At 52.3% G+C, this 15,469-nt stretch overlaps 2 protein-coding genes and 1 non-coding gene across 4 annotated transcripts in view; 2 read left to right on the top strand and 1 right to left on the bottom strand.

The window, feature by feature from the left end:
- Window positions 1-4,547: 4,547 nt before the first annotated feature.
- On the bottom strand, window positions 4,548-4,620 carry TRNAK-UUU (transfer RNA lysine (anticodon UUU)). The gene has a single exon. It is a non-coding gene; the product is annotated as a tRNA-Lys (tRNA).
- A 1,990-nt stretch (window positions 4,621-6,610) lies between these two features.
- The window catches only part of LOC135887969 (E3 ubiquitin-protein ligase TRIM39-like), a 429,124-nt gene continuing 420,265 nt past the window's right edge, over window positions 6,611-15,469 (top strand). For both annotated transcript variants that reach the window (XM_065415776.1, XM_065415774.1), the window contains exon 1: window positions 6,611-6,645. The gene's annotated coding sequence lies outside the window, so the exon portion shown is untranslated. The remainder of the gene's footprint in view (window positions 6,646-15,469) is intronic.
- On the top strand, window positions 6,701-14,789 carry LOC135887980 (zinc finger protein RFP-like). The gene is made up of 7 exons (XM_065415787.1): window positions 6,701-7,132; window positions 8,998-9,093; window positions 10,286-10,516; window positions 10,828-10,850; window positions 11,571-11,686; window positions 13,300-13,359; window positions 14,272-14,789. Exons 1-7 carry the CDS (start codon window positions 6,716-6,718, stop codon window positions 14,787-14,789), a joined length of 1,461 nt encoding a protein of 486 aa, XP_065271859.1. The 5' UTR covers window positions 6,701-6,715.

The raw sequence follows: 15,469 nt of genomic DNA, 5'->3' as shown, positions 1-15,469 counted from the left end.
TGTGGTATCTCTTGCTTAAAGAGAAAGTATGATGTGATAGCCATGTTTGTTCGCGTAAACTGAGTTGTGTCTCCAGCATTCTTAACAGCCTCATTAAGTACTTCTAAAATTGGCTTTGACAATGACTGGCTTATAAGGTTTTTTGCATGTCAATGCAGTCCAGAGGATTGGTGTTTTGCAGCCTTTTCACATAGTTTTGTCAGCATTGGCTTTGCTGATCAAACCAAGCTCCTCCACTTTTACTATATAAATCCATGGTATGCTCATATCTTGAATACTGTGTGCAGTCCTGGTCGCCCCACCTCAAAAAAGATATATTGGAGTTGGAAAAGGTACGTAATTCAAGTTGAAGTATCTGCTTACCACAGGGTCCACACCGCACTGGGTCAACAGGATAAACTCTCCCGTCGACTCCCCTGACTCATCTCGTTCTGGTAGAGTGACCGGGGGTTGATTTAGTGGGTTCCCCGGTGGATCAATCACTGCAGCGTCAATCCTGAAAAGCTCCATGCAGAGTTGTGGTTCTATATAGCTATTTCATAATACTGATTAATGTTGCAGTGATATTTTAGTGACAAGTCCCACAGCTGGGCTCCAGTTTTGTGTACGTGTAAAAATCCACCTGATTAAAGAAGCTAAATAAAGAGTAACATTTCACCTAGACTTTGTATTAATCTTTAGCCTATATTTGTGGAGTGACATAAGACCTGACAACCATCAACAGAGCCGCCATTTACTCAGAAAGAGGCAGTGGGGGATGGCCCCTTTGCACATCTCAGGGCAGCTCTACGCTACAAATTTACAAAATTACATTGCGCTGCTGTGGCACTTCTGGGGAAGGCGCTCTAACCCATCGGTTTAATAACTCCATTTCCATGAGAAGGTAGCGATGCCAGCGGGAGAAGCTCTCCTGCCGACATAGCACTGTCTATGCCGGCCCTTTAGTCAATATGACTTCATTGAATAATCCACACCCCTGATCGATGTAGTTATACCAAAGTAATTTTGTAGGGAAGAACAGGGCTGAATGTCCTTCTCTAACCAGTTGGGCACTCTGCATCCTACAGTCAGAGGAGTTATATACACCTCTACCCCGATATAATGCGGTCCTTGGGAGCCAAAAAATCTTACCACATTGTAGGTGAAACCGCATTATATCAGGTAGGGAAGGCTCCTTGTCCCCTGACTGCCCCCCGAGACCCTCTGCTCCTTATCCAACCCCTTGGCCCCGGCCAGGCACTCTTAACATGCCGCTCAGAGTAGCGTGTCGGAGCCGTCCCTAGAGGGGTGCCGGGCCCGGGACAAATCAGCCTCCCCGCTAGTCTCTTCACTGTCTGCCCAGCACGCCTGGCCACCGCTCGCCTCCTCACCCCACCTACCCGCCCGCCTGCCTGCCACTCGCCTCCCCGCTAATCTCCTCACCATCTGTCCAGCGCGCCTCCCCGCGTCCGCCCGACCACCGCTCTCCTGCTCGCCGTCTTCCTGCCTGCCTGCCTCCTCACCCCCTTCCTGCCTGCCGTTCACCTCCTCACCCCGCTTGCCAACCCACCTCCCACCCTTAACACGCCGCTCAGAGCAGCGTGTCGGAGCCAGACACGCTGATGCGCTGATCCTCCGGAGCGCGCTTTACCGCGTTATATCCAAATTCATGTTATATCGGGTCGCGTTATATCAGGGTAGCGGTGTCTTGTATCCTGCCATTTATGATTTTTTTTATTACTATTATAACTCTGCTCTGCTTTGAAATATGGAGAGAAAGACCCAGGTACCTGCGCCAGCAGCAGGGTGAATGTGTTTGATGGATCACTACAAATCTGAAGAAATACATGCAGCAGCACAGTGGTGAGCTGGAGCCGGTTCGCACCGGTTCACGGGAAGCGGTTGTTAAATTTAGAAGCCCTTTTAGAACTGGTTGTCCCGGTTCTAAAAGGGCTTTTAAATTTAACAAAAGCTCCAGCAGCTCCCTGCCCTGCCCCCGGCCCCAGCTCACCTGGCTCCGGCTCCGCATCTGCCTCCTCCCCTGAAGGCTCCCCCTCCCGGCGTCCCGCGGGAAGCCTGAGAGGGCTGAGAAGGAAGCAGCAGCTTCCTGCAGGTGAGCTGGGGCAGGGGGCGCGAGGAGGGCTCCAGGCGCCACGCGGCTCCGGGCGGCCCCGGCCCCGACTCCGGGCCAGCCCCCGCCTTCGGGCCAGGCAGCGGATACGGGCCAGCCCCTGGCCCCAGCCCCCGGCCCCAACTCCGGGCTGGCTCCAGCCCGGCCCCTGACTCTGGGCCGGCTCCGACTTCAGGCCGGCTCCAGCCTGGCCCCCGGCTCTAGGCCGGCTCCCGGCCCCTGACTCTGGCCCGGCCCCCGCCTCTGGGCTAGCCCCCAGCTCCAGCCCCCGGCCCCGACTCCGGGCCGGCCAGCGGCTCCAGCCTGGGCCCCGACTCCGGGTCGGCGCCCATGGCTCCCGGCCCCCAGCTCCCGGCCCAAACTCCGGATGGCGTGGCCCCCACCTCCAGGCAGCGCGGTAAGGGGGGTGGGGGGTGGATTAGGGTCGGGACTCGGGGCGGTCAGATGGCAGGGAAAAGGGGAATTGAATGGGGGCAAGGGTCCTGGGGGGGCAGTCAGGAAGGAAGGGGTGTTGGATGGGGCGGTGGGGGGCAGTTAGGGGCAGGAGTTCCAGGGGCAGTTGGGACAGAGAGAAGGGGTGGTTGGATGGGGCAGGGGTCCCGCGGGGCCATCAGGAATGAGAGGAGGGGTTGGATGGGGCGGCAGGGGGCAGTTAGGGGACAGGGAAGGGGGGTGGATGGGGCAGGGGTCCTGGGAGTGGGGTGTCAAGGAACGTGGGGGGTTGGATAGGGCACGACCCCCTCGTGGGGTGAGGAGGAGGGAACCGGTTGTTAATATTTTGGCAGCTCATCACTGCAGGAGCAACTAGGGTGACCAGATGTCCCGATTTTATAGGGACAGTCCCATTTCGGGGGCTTTCTCTTCTATAGGTACCTATTACACCCCATCCCCTGTCCCGATTTTTCACACTTGCCCTCTGGTCACTCTAGCAGCAACGGAGCAGCAGTGACTTCCTTCCCCTTAAAGAAAATCCTTCAGCCAACAGCAACCAGGGAACAGCCGGGCTGGGGCAGTCACAGGTGTGGATCTGCTTTACTCACCTCAGTCGCAACATTATCTCCACGAGCCACGTTGTTCAATTCCTGCCACATCATTTCCAGAGAACTAGCTACATCCCCAGCAGCTTCTCCAGCTATCTTCACGGATTCCCCACAACACTTGATTTTCCTCTTCTCAGGTGGCTTCTTCCAGGCTCCCAGATGCACCCCCCCTTCGCCCCCCCAATGGACGAGTGGCCTGAGCCCCTTGCGGCCCGCAGTTCTCTGTTTACACCGTACCTGGGCAAGGCAGGAGACCCAATGCCAGCTGCCCTCACATATGCTGCCCTCAGCCAAAAGGCCCCAGCCTGACCTGGGGGCAGGTGTTCCTGGGCTCCAGCAAATTCAGGGCTGGGGGCAGGGCAGCTTCACCATCCTTCGGGGCCAGGTCTCTCCCCCGGCCCCACCTGCCATCCCTGTGCGCCTCCCCCGAGCATCACTGCCCCCTGCAGCTCCACGCTGCGCTCCGTGGCTGGCCACCGCTGCTGCTGGCTACAAGGGAGCAGTGCCAGAGCCAGGCTGAGGTGGCTGCTACGGCTGTGGAGGGAGAAGGCGCATGGCAGCCCCACCCCCCCAGTAGGTGACTCCAAGTTGACTCCGGGTGGGGGGCTTATCCTGGCTGGACCTCCTGAGCAGCATTCTGGGGGGGCTTGGCTGAGTGTCGTGCCAGGAGGGGAGAGGAGGGGGACTGCTTCCCCAGAGCTTGCTGCTGCTGGTGGGGAGAGGGTTGTGGGGAGTCCTCTCTGATGCCCAGCCCTGGGGCAGCCTGCCTGCTGCACCCCAAACTCCTCATCCATGGCCCAGCCTCATGCCCCCTCCAACATCCCAACTCTCTGTCCCAGCCCAGAGCCCAAACCAAGCACCCAAACTCCCTGCCAGAGCCCACACCCAGTAGCCAGCACCCCAACCCCCCTCCTGCATCCCAATCCCCTGCCCCAGCCCACTGCCTGCACATAGTACCCAAACTCCCACCCAGAGCCTGCACCCCTCCCAGACCCAAACTCCCTCCCAGACCCTTAGGCAGTTGGGGGGGAACTGGACCTGTTCTGGGCATCACCAAAAATTATACACCCCTGCCTGGGGGAGAGAGGAGCTCCACCCTCCATTGAGCCCTTGGTTTCTCCCCTGAGACTGATGACAAGGGGGCCAATCAGCACAGAGGTTCATGGAATCATGGAATATTAGGGTTGGAAGGGACCTCAGGAGGTCATCTAGTCCAACCCCCTGCTCAAAGCAGGACCAATCCCCAACTATTTTTTTTGCCCCAGATCCCTAGATGGCCCCCTCAAGGGTTGAACTCACACCCCTGGGTTTAGCAGGCCAATGTTCAAACCACTGAGCTATCACTCCCCCAAGTAACATCAAGGAGTCCTCCAAAGAGATCTTGGGGAATAGCTCATTGCCTGACCAGGGACTTGAACCCTGGACCCTCAGATTAAAAGTCTGATGCTCAACCCACTGAACTAGCCAGGCTGATTAGTTACTAGCTCTGTTTATGTATGACGGGAGACCTGCCCCACTAGGGACCAGGCTGAGATCCCAGCACATTCCAACCTTGCCCCTGAGCAACCACATACGGACTTTCAGCCACTGTCCACATAGGTGCGATTTGGCTTATTAAACCTGAGCCAACCAGCTGTGGGAGCTGCTGGGGAGGAAGCAACTTCCCCAGCTTAGAATCCAAACAGACTCTTTTTTACTGTATTTCCCCACCAGATCAGGAGCAGGGACTGGCAGAGATTGTGGGTGAGGGAGAGATGTTTGTTTCTCTGTTTCTCATCTCTTCCTCCCAAGGGGTCTGATTAGAAGCAGCGGTCACAGGTGGAGAAGTTTCTCTAGGGAACACAAACAGACCAGGAGAGGGGAAGGGCTGTGGGCAGCTGGGCCCTGAACACACAACATGACTGGGCATTGAGAGGCAGCCTGAGCATTGTAGATCAGGCCTGAGGAAAATAATCTATTTTCAATCTCACCATGTTCTCGATTCCTGTCCGCTGAGATCAGCCGAATCTGCACAGGACTGGCCCAGTGATTGTGGGGAGGGTCAGTCAGAGGTTTATTAGACAAACTTTACTGATGTATTGTCCCTGCGTGTATCTTTGTCTTTATCCTTCTGTGATGGGGTGTGTATACCCCATGCTAGGCAAGAAAGAGTTAACCCAACACTATGGATGGTGGAAGTCGCACCCCTCACACCATGCTGGGTATGTGCCAAGTGCTGCCTGAATGTAAAAGGGAGCGGCCCAGCTCATTCGTGGCTGACCACTGAGGAGGGAGGACATGTGGCGGAGGATCCTGCCCAGGAGTGGACTCAGAATCCTAGGGAGCTACCTTCACTGAAGAGCTCGGAGACCCCGATGACATATGGACCCCGGCTTCAGGGGACACGGTAGGAAGTGGCCCAGGGAGGTGGTGTGAGTGGTATCTCCCACCCGAGGAAGGCCAGCGTGTTGCGGTAGGACCCCTGCTGACTGGGGGGTGACCGCACTCACTGCTGACTGGGCCTTGGGCCAGGACCCGGTGGAGCAGGGAGGGCTCAGGGCCCCCTATCCCGGCAGTCACTTCCCCATCCCCCGGCCACTGGGTCATGCAGCTCTCAGCCTAGGGATAGTTGGGTAGATTGTAACAGCGGTAGCATCACAACCATGCCCTGCCCCAAAAGGTGATGAGGTTTGCATACACCGTGACACGTCCTTTCCCAGGCTCCTAATGCAGACAAAAAGTCTGGTCTGGTGGTTTAACTCTTCACTTGGAAGACCCAGGTTCAATTCCCTGCTCTATAACAGTCTTCCTGCCTGGCTTCAGGCCATCACTGCTCTGCTCTGGGTGTTCCTCTCTTTGAAATGGGGTCACAGCACTTCACCACCTCGTAGCAATGTTGTGAGGCTAAACACATGGTACAGGGATGGGAGGCAGACAAGGACCTTCAATAGTCAGAAGTGCAGCCGTTTCTTTTCCACATCAAATCACATTGGGGTTGCCACAAACTCATGATTTCAACTTGAGTCTTTCAGTACCCGGTGTGTTTCCTAAATCCCCAGCTCCTGGAATCCTGTGATGCCATGAGTATCTCAGCTCTCATTTGAATAAAATGGGAAGCTTCTTGGGCGCATGGCATAGTAGAAATGGTTGAGAACATGACCAGAGTTAAACTTCATCACTCAGAAACAAAAGAAACAGTTTATGTTTTCTGGCCTGAGTTCTCCAGCTAAGGTCTAAGGACCTAAATATAAAAACAAACATTTTCCTTTCTCTTTTTAGATAAAGATTAAGATCTTTTCCCTGCTTCTGCAGGCTCAGCATCACAGGGGGACACGGATGCCCCTGTCAAATCCCACTGACCCTCCACACAAGCTAAAGGGCTGACTGCAGGACCAGAGCCCTAGTGGTACTTTTTTCACTAAAGCCTCCAGGGCTGAAATTCACAATGGGCTTATTCCTGCTTAACCAACAGCACGAGTCAGTTCCAGGAAGGGAAACACCCAGTTATTGCTGCAGGTGGGGCATAGTGTTAACTCAGAAAATTGAAACATACGTTGTTACCCTGTTCCACTGCCCAGAGAGAGCCATGGCTGCAGAGAACCCTGTGGAAAGTCTCCAGGAGGAAGCTACATGTCCCGTCTGTCTGGAGTATTTCACAGAACCTGTCACTCTGGAGTGTGGGCACAATTTCTGCCGAGCCTGCATCAGCCAGTGCTGGGAGGGATCCGATACAGCCGCCTCCTGCCCTCAGTGCAGAGAAACTGTGCAACAGAAAAACCTCAGACGCAACAGGCAGCTGGCAAATGTTGTAGAAATCGCCAAGCGGCTGAGTTTACAGGCAGCAAAGGGAGCAGAAGGAGACGGGGTGTGTGGGGAACACCAGGAGACTCTGAAACTGTTCTGCGAAGAGGATGAAACCCCCATCTGTGTGATCTGCAGAGAGTCCCGGGCTCACCGCGCTCACACTGTGGTTCCCATACAGGAAGCTGCCCATGAGTACAAGGTACTGAGTTGCTGTCCAGTCTAATGGGTAATAACTTAGGCTTTTAATGACAGGTTAGTGGCATCACAAGTTGCCCGAGACAGGTGTAACTGTGTCATTCACTTATGTGTAGCCTTCATTGCATGAAAGATGCTGTAGAAATGAATGATACTCCAGCCTGGCAGGAAAGGCGACAGAGGAGGATTTTAAATTTGTCTGATATGGGAAAGTTTTCTCTGAGCAGCTGAATCTTTTCAAATCCAGCTTCCACCAGTGAACTATGGGAACCTTCTATAGACTGGAAGTTGTTAAATGATCAGTGAGGTTTGACTCACAAGAGCTGCCGGTCAGTCTATGTGAGAGTGTTGCATTCAGACTGGAGAAGGGGGAGTTACAAGCTGTGGCTGTTATTACTGATTTATCATAGAGTTTATTATTGTTATTTGCGTCCCAGCAGCCCTACAGACCCCAGATGAGATCTGACCTCGATTGTAGGGGGCCCTGCACAAAACCCAGTGAGGGACAATCCCTGCCTTGAGCCATTCACAGTCTAACTGGACAAGAGAGACAAAAGGTGGAAGGAGAAACTGAGGCAGAGTGAGGGGAAGTGACTTGTCCAAGGTCATTTAGTGGGTCAGTGGTAGAGCTGGGTATAAACCACTTTTCCAAGGCCCGGTCCAGCATCCTAACCACTAGGCTACGCTGCCCCACTCAGCAGCACTGAGCAGTGATGAAGTGCGGACAGTAGGAGGAAAAGACTCCTTGATAAAGGCCCCCGGCTCAGCAGGGAGATGAGGTTTCCCACTGGGATTGTGAATTCCTGTGTTGCTCCATGAAGGGTTAAACTCAGATGCCGCTGGCCTGCACTAGAGGAGATCATGGGGCTAAACGCTGTGTGGACCCCAAGCATCTTGAGTCCACACACAAAAGGGCTCCAGACAGCTCAGGTTCATGCCAAGTACCACTGGGATTTCACTGGATTGTAGCAAAACTAACCACAGGCTGGAGCTGACCAGTGTCAGTCTGAACTGTTCTAGTGTGTACGTGGGCAAGGACCAGCCAGAGTGGTTCCTTTAGTCCCATAATGCAGCTTATGCAAATCTCTCAGAATCCACTGCTTCCGGGACCTTTGCAGGGGATGGTGGGGTAGCTACCTAGAGGCCATTGCCACGGAAAGGGGCTAGGACAGCGCTAGGGCAAACCCCAGCTGTTCCTAACACAAATCAACACATCTAATGGGGTTTGCCCTAGGCCTTCGATCAGTGTCCAACCCATCCCATCCCCAGGGGTACAGGGCTGAGAGTCAATGGAGTTGGGTTCTCTTGAGCATTGCAACCTATATGGCTGCCCCGGAGGCTTCTGGGATTGATATCACTGTTTCTTAAATATTCACCACCATGTGACACCAGTTTCCTGCCAGTTTAAATCAATGGAGAAAGTGGACGTAATAACTCAACTCTGAATATAAAACACTCCCAGTTTCCATTAATAAGGTTTCATTTCCTTGGTGTCTCTGATGTTCTACATCTAGAAGAACCCACTGTTGTACACAATGTTGTTATAACTGTGTTGGTCCCGGGATATTAGAAAGACAAGGTAGGTGAAGTAATATCTGCTCATGGCCGGCTTCTGTGGGTGAAAGACAAGCTTTCAAGCTTACACAGAGCTCAGGTCTAGGAAAGAGTATGTTCCCCAGAGCTGAGCTCTGTGTAAGCTGGAAGGCTTGCCTCTCTCACCAACAGGAGTTGGGCCAATAGAAGATGTTACCTCCCCCACCTAGTCTAGCTAGGAAGACTGACATATCTTGCATTTTAGGCGGGAAAACGCCTCCTACAAACAGACAGTCAGCCTCAAAATAAACCCACTAAATTATTTCTGTTTGTCAGGAAAAAATCCAGGCCCATTTGCAGACCCTGAGGGAAGAGAGAGAAAAGCTGCTGGGATTTAAAGAGGCAGTAACGAAGAGAAGCCAGGAGTATCTGGTAGGTGCCTGTTGTCCTTCACCTGCTGGGAGATGGAGGTGGGAGGGTTATTTGTTGGTAGAGTTCTCTATGGCCTTGGTGAATGTGGGCTTGTGTGTGTTTCTCCATGATCATGGGATACTGTGTGTGTGTGTGTGGGTGGGTGGGTGGGTGTACACAGGTGTGTGAATCACAAATGTTCTCTCCCCGGAGAAAGACAACAGCACCTTCTGCAGCATCTAAGATGTGTTTTAATTAGTGAGTTAATTACTATTCCTTGTGGCGTTCACAAAACTTCTCCCAGACTACACTGATTATATCCCAGTAGCTCCAGCCGGAGGCCCAATGTCTACACAGCTGTTGTTGGTGTGGTAGCGTGAGCTGCAAGAGCCTGAGTGTTGCCATGGGCTTGGAGGCTCGCTACTGTTTAGATGTACCCTCTGAGGCCATTGGACAGTGTCCGAACCAAGTCAGACATGGAGACATCCCTTTAAGAGACATTGGGGCCAAATGGGAAGCTGTAAGAAAATCCTCTCCCGTGTGATGAGAACATAGAGTCCAGTGCCACAATGTGAAAGATTGCAGATTTTGAACTCCAGTCCACGGGTCCCAGACGGTCACCACAACCCAGCAGCTCTCCAGAGCCAGCAGGGGAGGGGCTAGTGGAACTGTGGCCCACCAAAAGATCTGCCTACAAAGCTCCTGATTGGAGCAGACGTTCAGATGCACGAGTTACACCAGCAGGAGTCACAGGAAGTTGTCCAAACAACCGAGTGAACTCCTGGTCTGCTGCTGGACTGGCCCCTGACTCTGGCTTGGCCCTGCCCTGGCTTTGTTCCTGGCTCAGGTCTGACCTGGAGTAGTGCTATCTGACTCTGATTCCGGCCTGACTCTGCGTGGCTGACTGACTCCGACTCCAGCCCTGACCCCCCACGTGACTCCTGACACTGATTCTGACTCAGCCTTTGGCATGACTCCTGGTCTCGACTCCATCCTCAGCCCTTGGTGAGATCCTGACTTTGACTCCAACTCTGACTTTGGCTGTAGTTCCTGACTTCCAACTGCAGTTCCGAGCAGCAGGCCTGACAGCTCATGTCCTGGTCTCTACACAGATGTGTTAGAAATTGTAAAGAAACTCTCTCTTGTAAGACTGTATGAAAGGCCCTCAGGCTTCATCCATGTTCCTGACCAGCCCTTTCCTTATTTCTTATAGAAACAGACAGAAACCGAGAGGCAGAAGATTGTGTCTGAATTTCAGCAACTGCGGCAGTTCCTGGAGGAACAAGAGCGACTCCTGCTGGCCGGGCTGGACAAGCTGGATGAGGCAATTGTGAAGATACAGAATGAAAATGTCAGTAAACTCTCCGAGCAGCTTTCCCATCTCAGTGAGCTGATCAGTGAGCTGGAGGGGAAGTGTCAGAAGCCAGCGAGTGAATTCCTGCAGGTGAGACTGAGTGAGAAACTTCCCAGATCCCCACAGGGAAGGGAGGGCTCCTGAATCATAAGCACTGGGGTCCAGCAGTCGGAGATCCCAGTGTAACTCAGCGTGTGCGTTCCTGACATGTGAACGACTATTGTTCTTTACAGTGTTACAGAAACAGAGATATCAGAGATGGGAAAAACCCCATTAGCTCAGCGATTCATGGCTCTGGGTCAGAGCAGGCGTTCTTTTCCTCGTACTTGCTAAATCCCTTCCCTAGGATCCCCTGTGTGCGTCAGATGGGACTGAGATTCTTTTCTCTCTCTCTCCTCTAGGATGTCAGAAGCACCTTGAGCAGGTACGTGGCTCTCTCTCAATCCCCCTCACACTTCACAATGCTGGGTAAGAGCTTGGAGATGGTTAGAGCCGCATCTCCACAGGGCTCTACAGCCAAATGTGTGAGGAAAGGTCATATTTTGGATACAAATCTCTCTGATCAACTTCATCCTCAGGTTCTCACCCTTTTATAGAAGACTCTGGAATTATCCCTTCATTGGGAAAGACTGACCTAAAGTATTTCCTAGCAATGTCACATCCCTGGGGGACTGGCTGCCTCAGGATTGTGGGGATGGAATACGGGCCTGTCACTGCTGGGCCACTGGTCACCATTCAGTCCAGGGCAGCAGTGGTCAAGAGACTTTCCCTCCTGATATCTGTATGGAATGAGCTGGGGAGGGGGGAGTTGGTGTCTCAGTCTAGTTCCTAGTGGACCAATTTCTACAGCACTTTGCATGGGAACCTCCTGTCCCTCAGAGCATGGAGGCCAATGAGTGAATTCACCCTGGAGACTCAATTCCCCTCTTATCTCCAGAGCTGGTCTCTCCAGGTGAGAGCTGAAGAATATTAATGGGACCTTAAGTGGGAATGTTTCACGGCCAAGGGCTGTGTTGCACCTGCTCTGAGGGTGGGAGATGTAGATGAATTGTAGCTCCAGGCCCATTAGAGCAGCAGCTCACTAGCCAGAACTTATAATGAGTCACTACATGAAAGATAACCATGTGACATTGTTTCTGTCTAGATGTGAGAAGGGGAAGTTCCAGCAGCCAAGGGAGATTTCTCCTGAACTGGAAGTGAGACTCAGTGATTTATCCCAGAAAACTATTGCTGTAATGGAGACTCTGAGGAAGTTCAAAGGTACCGAGAAGGGACCTAGGGGAAATTGGGATGAGCCTCTGAGACTGTGGGAGGAGAATGGCTCTGGCCAATTGGTTCATAATTAGATGATGGATCTATTTAATTGTTGGGTGAGAATGCCACAGACTTGGGGTGCAAGACACTCAGGTTGATTAATTCAAACCCTTATTTCTACCAAAAGCCTGCCTTGCCATTACAATTACTGTTAAAGTAAGAAATGACTCAGACTTTAATGCCAGAAGGGACCATCACGATCATCTAGTCTGACCTCCTGCACATTGCAGGCCTCAGAACCTTGCCACCCACTCCTGCAATTGACACCTAACCTTAGGCTGAGTTACTGAAGTCCTCAAATCATGGTTTAACAACTTCAAGATACAGAGAATGCACCATTTATTCTAGTTTAATATCTGCTAACGATCCATGCCCCATACCGCAGAGGAAAGCGAAAACCCCCCAGGTTCTCTGCCAATCTGATGTGGGGGGAAATTCCTTCCCAACCCCAAATATGGTGGTCAGTTGGACACTGAGCACTTTGGCATTTTGGCCAGACACCCGGCAAAGAATTCTCTATAACTCAGAGCCCTCCACGTCTACTGCCCCATCACCAGCCATTGGGATATTTGCTACTTGCCATCGCATATAGAAAGAAGTGCGGGCCAGTTCCCTTCTCCTGGGGCGTAGGCAGGTCACGGGGGATTTCTCCTATGAAGCTCTGACTATCCCTTACACTGTCTGACATATTATACACATCCAAATTACATATTTATTAGTTCTTTTCCAATCACCTTTGAGTGTTATTTAATATTCATATCTTATATAACTCATGCAATTCACATGCATGAACTTTTTTATTGGCAGGACTTTGCGCTCCAAGGTATTTTCATGTTATTCTCTTTTCTCTTTGGTTTATTACCGCTAATTATGCATAGCTCACTTTGACTCTTTCCTCCGCATAGGGATTTTAGGACTTTGCTTACCACTCCTGGGCAGTACATTTTGGGTGTCTGTTCTCCTTAAGCATATTGTGTGGTCAAAACATCTCAACTTAGGAACACATCACTTGATATGAAGGTCACTTAAGGCAACAATTCCCTTATGTCAAGCAAACTGCTAACCAGGCCAAAGCCAAGTCAGTCAGTATAAACGCTGAGTAAACAGACCCAGCAGCTCACAATTAGAGCCAGGATTTTGCAAACTCTCAACATCCAATTAGTGTCAAAGGCACCAAAGTGGGTAAAGTTACTGTGATGCCAAGTCTTTGTATGATCTGGGTCTAGGTTACGACAAAAGGCCGTAAGTGAATGAGACAAACCAGCTGGAATCTGAAAGGTGGGAGGGGTTGATGAGGAGAAAATAAATCTGTTTTATGGATTATGTGTCCTGGGATGGTTGTGAGGCTGCAAGGACGTTGGTTCCATTGCTGAGAGATACCTGAATGAGAGAGGAAAGAGAAGGTTTCAGATTAGTTTATTTTAAATATCTGAGTGTGTCTCTGGGACTCTCTGTCTGTTTCTCTGTCATGATGAAAACTGTCTAGGAGTTCAGAGTGGGGATGCTGTTATAAATATGAAAGCCTGAAATCTCGTCTCTTTTCTCCTTTCCATCCCCAGACACTCTGCCATCTGCACTGGAAACACCAAGAGGGGAACCCCTAGGAGCACACAGACAGGGTGAGGTTGGAGGTGGAGATTGTCTTTAAATCATGAGAAAATTCCAGTGAAAACATTTTCATGAGATTGTAGCTAAAGTTACCAACCAAAGTGACACCGACCACGACACACACAACTCCATAAATAAACACATTAAACAGGGAGGAGATCCCAGGCTGAAGTCACACAAACACTCCTGACACCAACTTTGGTGCTGCGTTCCTGCCCAAACAGATTAATAGAAACTGTGGCACTGAGCATCACCCGAACAAAGCTCTCTGCCCTGACACATCCCTCTGCTCTACCCTGGTGCAAGAGGTCTCTCCATCGCTCTTCTCCAACATCTGGCCTTTCCTCTGGGCAGGGCTGGGCACTCCCATTGGAGCTGCTCCCTGCTTCCTGGATTGGGGAGATGCTTTCCTTCTGATGCTGCCAGCTCCTCCCTTCTCTCTGGGCTGGGGATGGTGCTACCCCACCCAATGCCACCTCCTACTCTCTGGTGTTAAGCAGCTCTTCCCCAATGCTGCATCTTCCTCTCTGTTCCCTAGCCTGGGAGTGGAGGCTGCATTACAGGAGGGAGTTTCCTTCTTCTGTGGGGTTTATAGCTGGTACCTGCCTCCTCTGCTCCTTTCTCACTAAAACCTTCTTGACACCTTCCTGGCTGTGTCTCTGATTCTGGTAATGGAGCAGCCCCAGCAGGGGGAGCTGAAGCCCCTGCAAGGAATTGAGAAACCAATAAAGTGTCTCCTATTAAACAGGCTGAAGAACTGCAGTGACATCTCTACTCATACTCAGATGCCCAGGACAGAGGCAGCTCCCTGGGATCCAGGACTGGCCCAACCAGGACAGGGCTGCTGGGGAGTGTGAGAAATGGTCCCAGCCTCCCCCAGGGCTGAGCTCTGCCCCTAACGCTCTGATTCTCTCTCCCCCCAGTGAATGTGACTCTGGATCCAGACACGGCTCATCCCATCCTCGTCCTGTCTGAGGATTGGAAAAGTGTGAGATGGGGAGACACGCGACAGCGACTGCAAGATAACCCTGAAAGATTTGACTCTGATCCCTGTGTGCTGGGCTGTGAGGGATTCACCTTGGGGAGACATTGCTGGGAGGTGGAGGTGGGGGATGGGCGATTCTGGGCTGTGGGGGTGGCCAGAGAGTCTGTGAGGCGGAAGGGAGAGATGAACTGTAGCCCTAAGGGGGGGATCTGGGCTGTGCGGCGGTGGTGGGGTCAGTTCCGGGCTCTCACCTCCCCTGTCACTCCCCTGCCCCTGAGCCGGGCCCCCAGCAGGATCCGGGTTTGTCTGGACTGTGACCGGGGGCAGGTGACATTTATTGATGCTGGTGACGAGGCCCCAATCTTCACTTTCCCGCCGGCCTCATTCAATAGGGAGAGAATCCGACTCTGGCTACAGGTCTGGGACCCAGACACCCGGCTCAGACTGTGTCCCTGAGATGGGGTGGGGAAGATACCACTGCGAACCCTGAGAGCAGCCTCTCAGACAGCGCAGTCTCTGTGACCCTGGAGATTGCTTTGGGTCTCAGCCTTTGCACTGTCAATCCATAGACAGCATTCATTGAGTGAGGTAGAGAAGACAAGCTAATTGTCCCATCAGGCATTGTGCAGCCTGTTTGCCACTGTCCTCTATGATCCAGGACGACTCTGGGGATTCTGGGTCAGACAGTGCCACTGAGACATGGGGGGAACAGCCCACTGGGAATGGAAAAATAGGCTTCTCTAGCCACAGTCCTCCTAGCCCCTATGACCCGGAGCACTCCCATCTACCCAGCATTAGGGCTTATCTCTATGACTCGGGAAGCCTCCTGTCTACCCAACCTTTGAGCTCTATGACCTCTGCAAGCCCCTCCCCCTCCCTTCCTACAGCCCCAGAGATGGGAGGGGGAGGTGTGAAGAACCCCTGGAGCTGCAGGAGGAGCAGGTTTCAGAGTGGTTGCCGTGTTAGTCTGTATCAGCAAAAACAACGAGGAGTCCTTGTGGCACCTTAGAGACTAACAAATTTATTTGGACATAAGCTTTCGTGGGCTAAAACCCACTTCATCAGATGCATGGAGTGGAAAATACAGTAGGCAGGTATAAATAGACAGCACATGAAAAGATGGGAGTTGCCTTACC

This window comes from Emys orbicularis, chromosome 13 (genome assembly GCF_028017835.1).
Source record: "Emys orbicularis isolate rEmyOrb1 chromosome 13, rEmyOrb1.hap1, whole genome shotgun sequence".
NCBI classification, from domain to species: Eukaryota; Metazoa; Chordata; order Testudines; family Emydidae; genus Emys; species Emys orbicularis.
Note: the sequence above shows the minus strand (reverse complement) of the source record. Positions and strands in the feature narration are given on the sequence as shown.

Coding starts and splice junctions, on each gene's coding strand:
- LOC135887980 (XM_065415787.1), top strand. CDS start 6,716: ATGGCTGCAGAGAACCCTGTGGAAAGTCTCCAGGAGGAAGCTACATGT. Junction 9,094..10,285: donor AGAGAAGCCAGGAGTATCTG/GTAGGTGCCTGT, acceptor TATTTCTTATAG/AAACAGACAGAAACCGAGAG. Junction 10,517..10,827: donor CAGCGAGTGAATTCCTGCAG/GTGAGACTGAGT, acceptor TCTCTCCTCTAG/GATGTCAGAAGCACCTTGAG.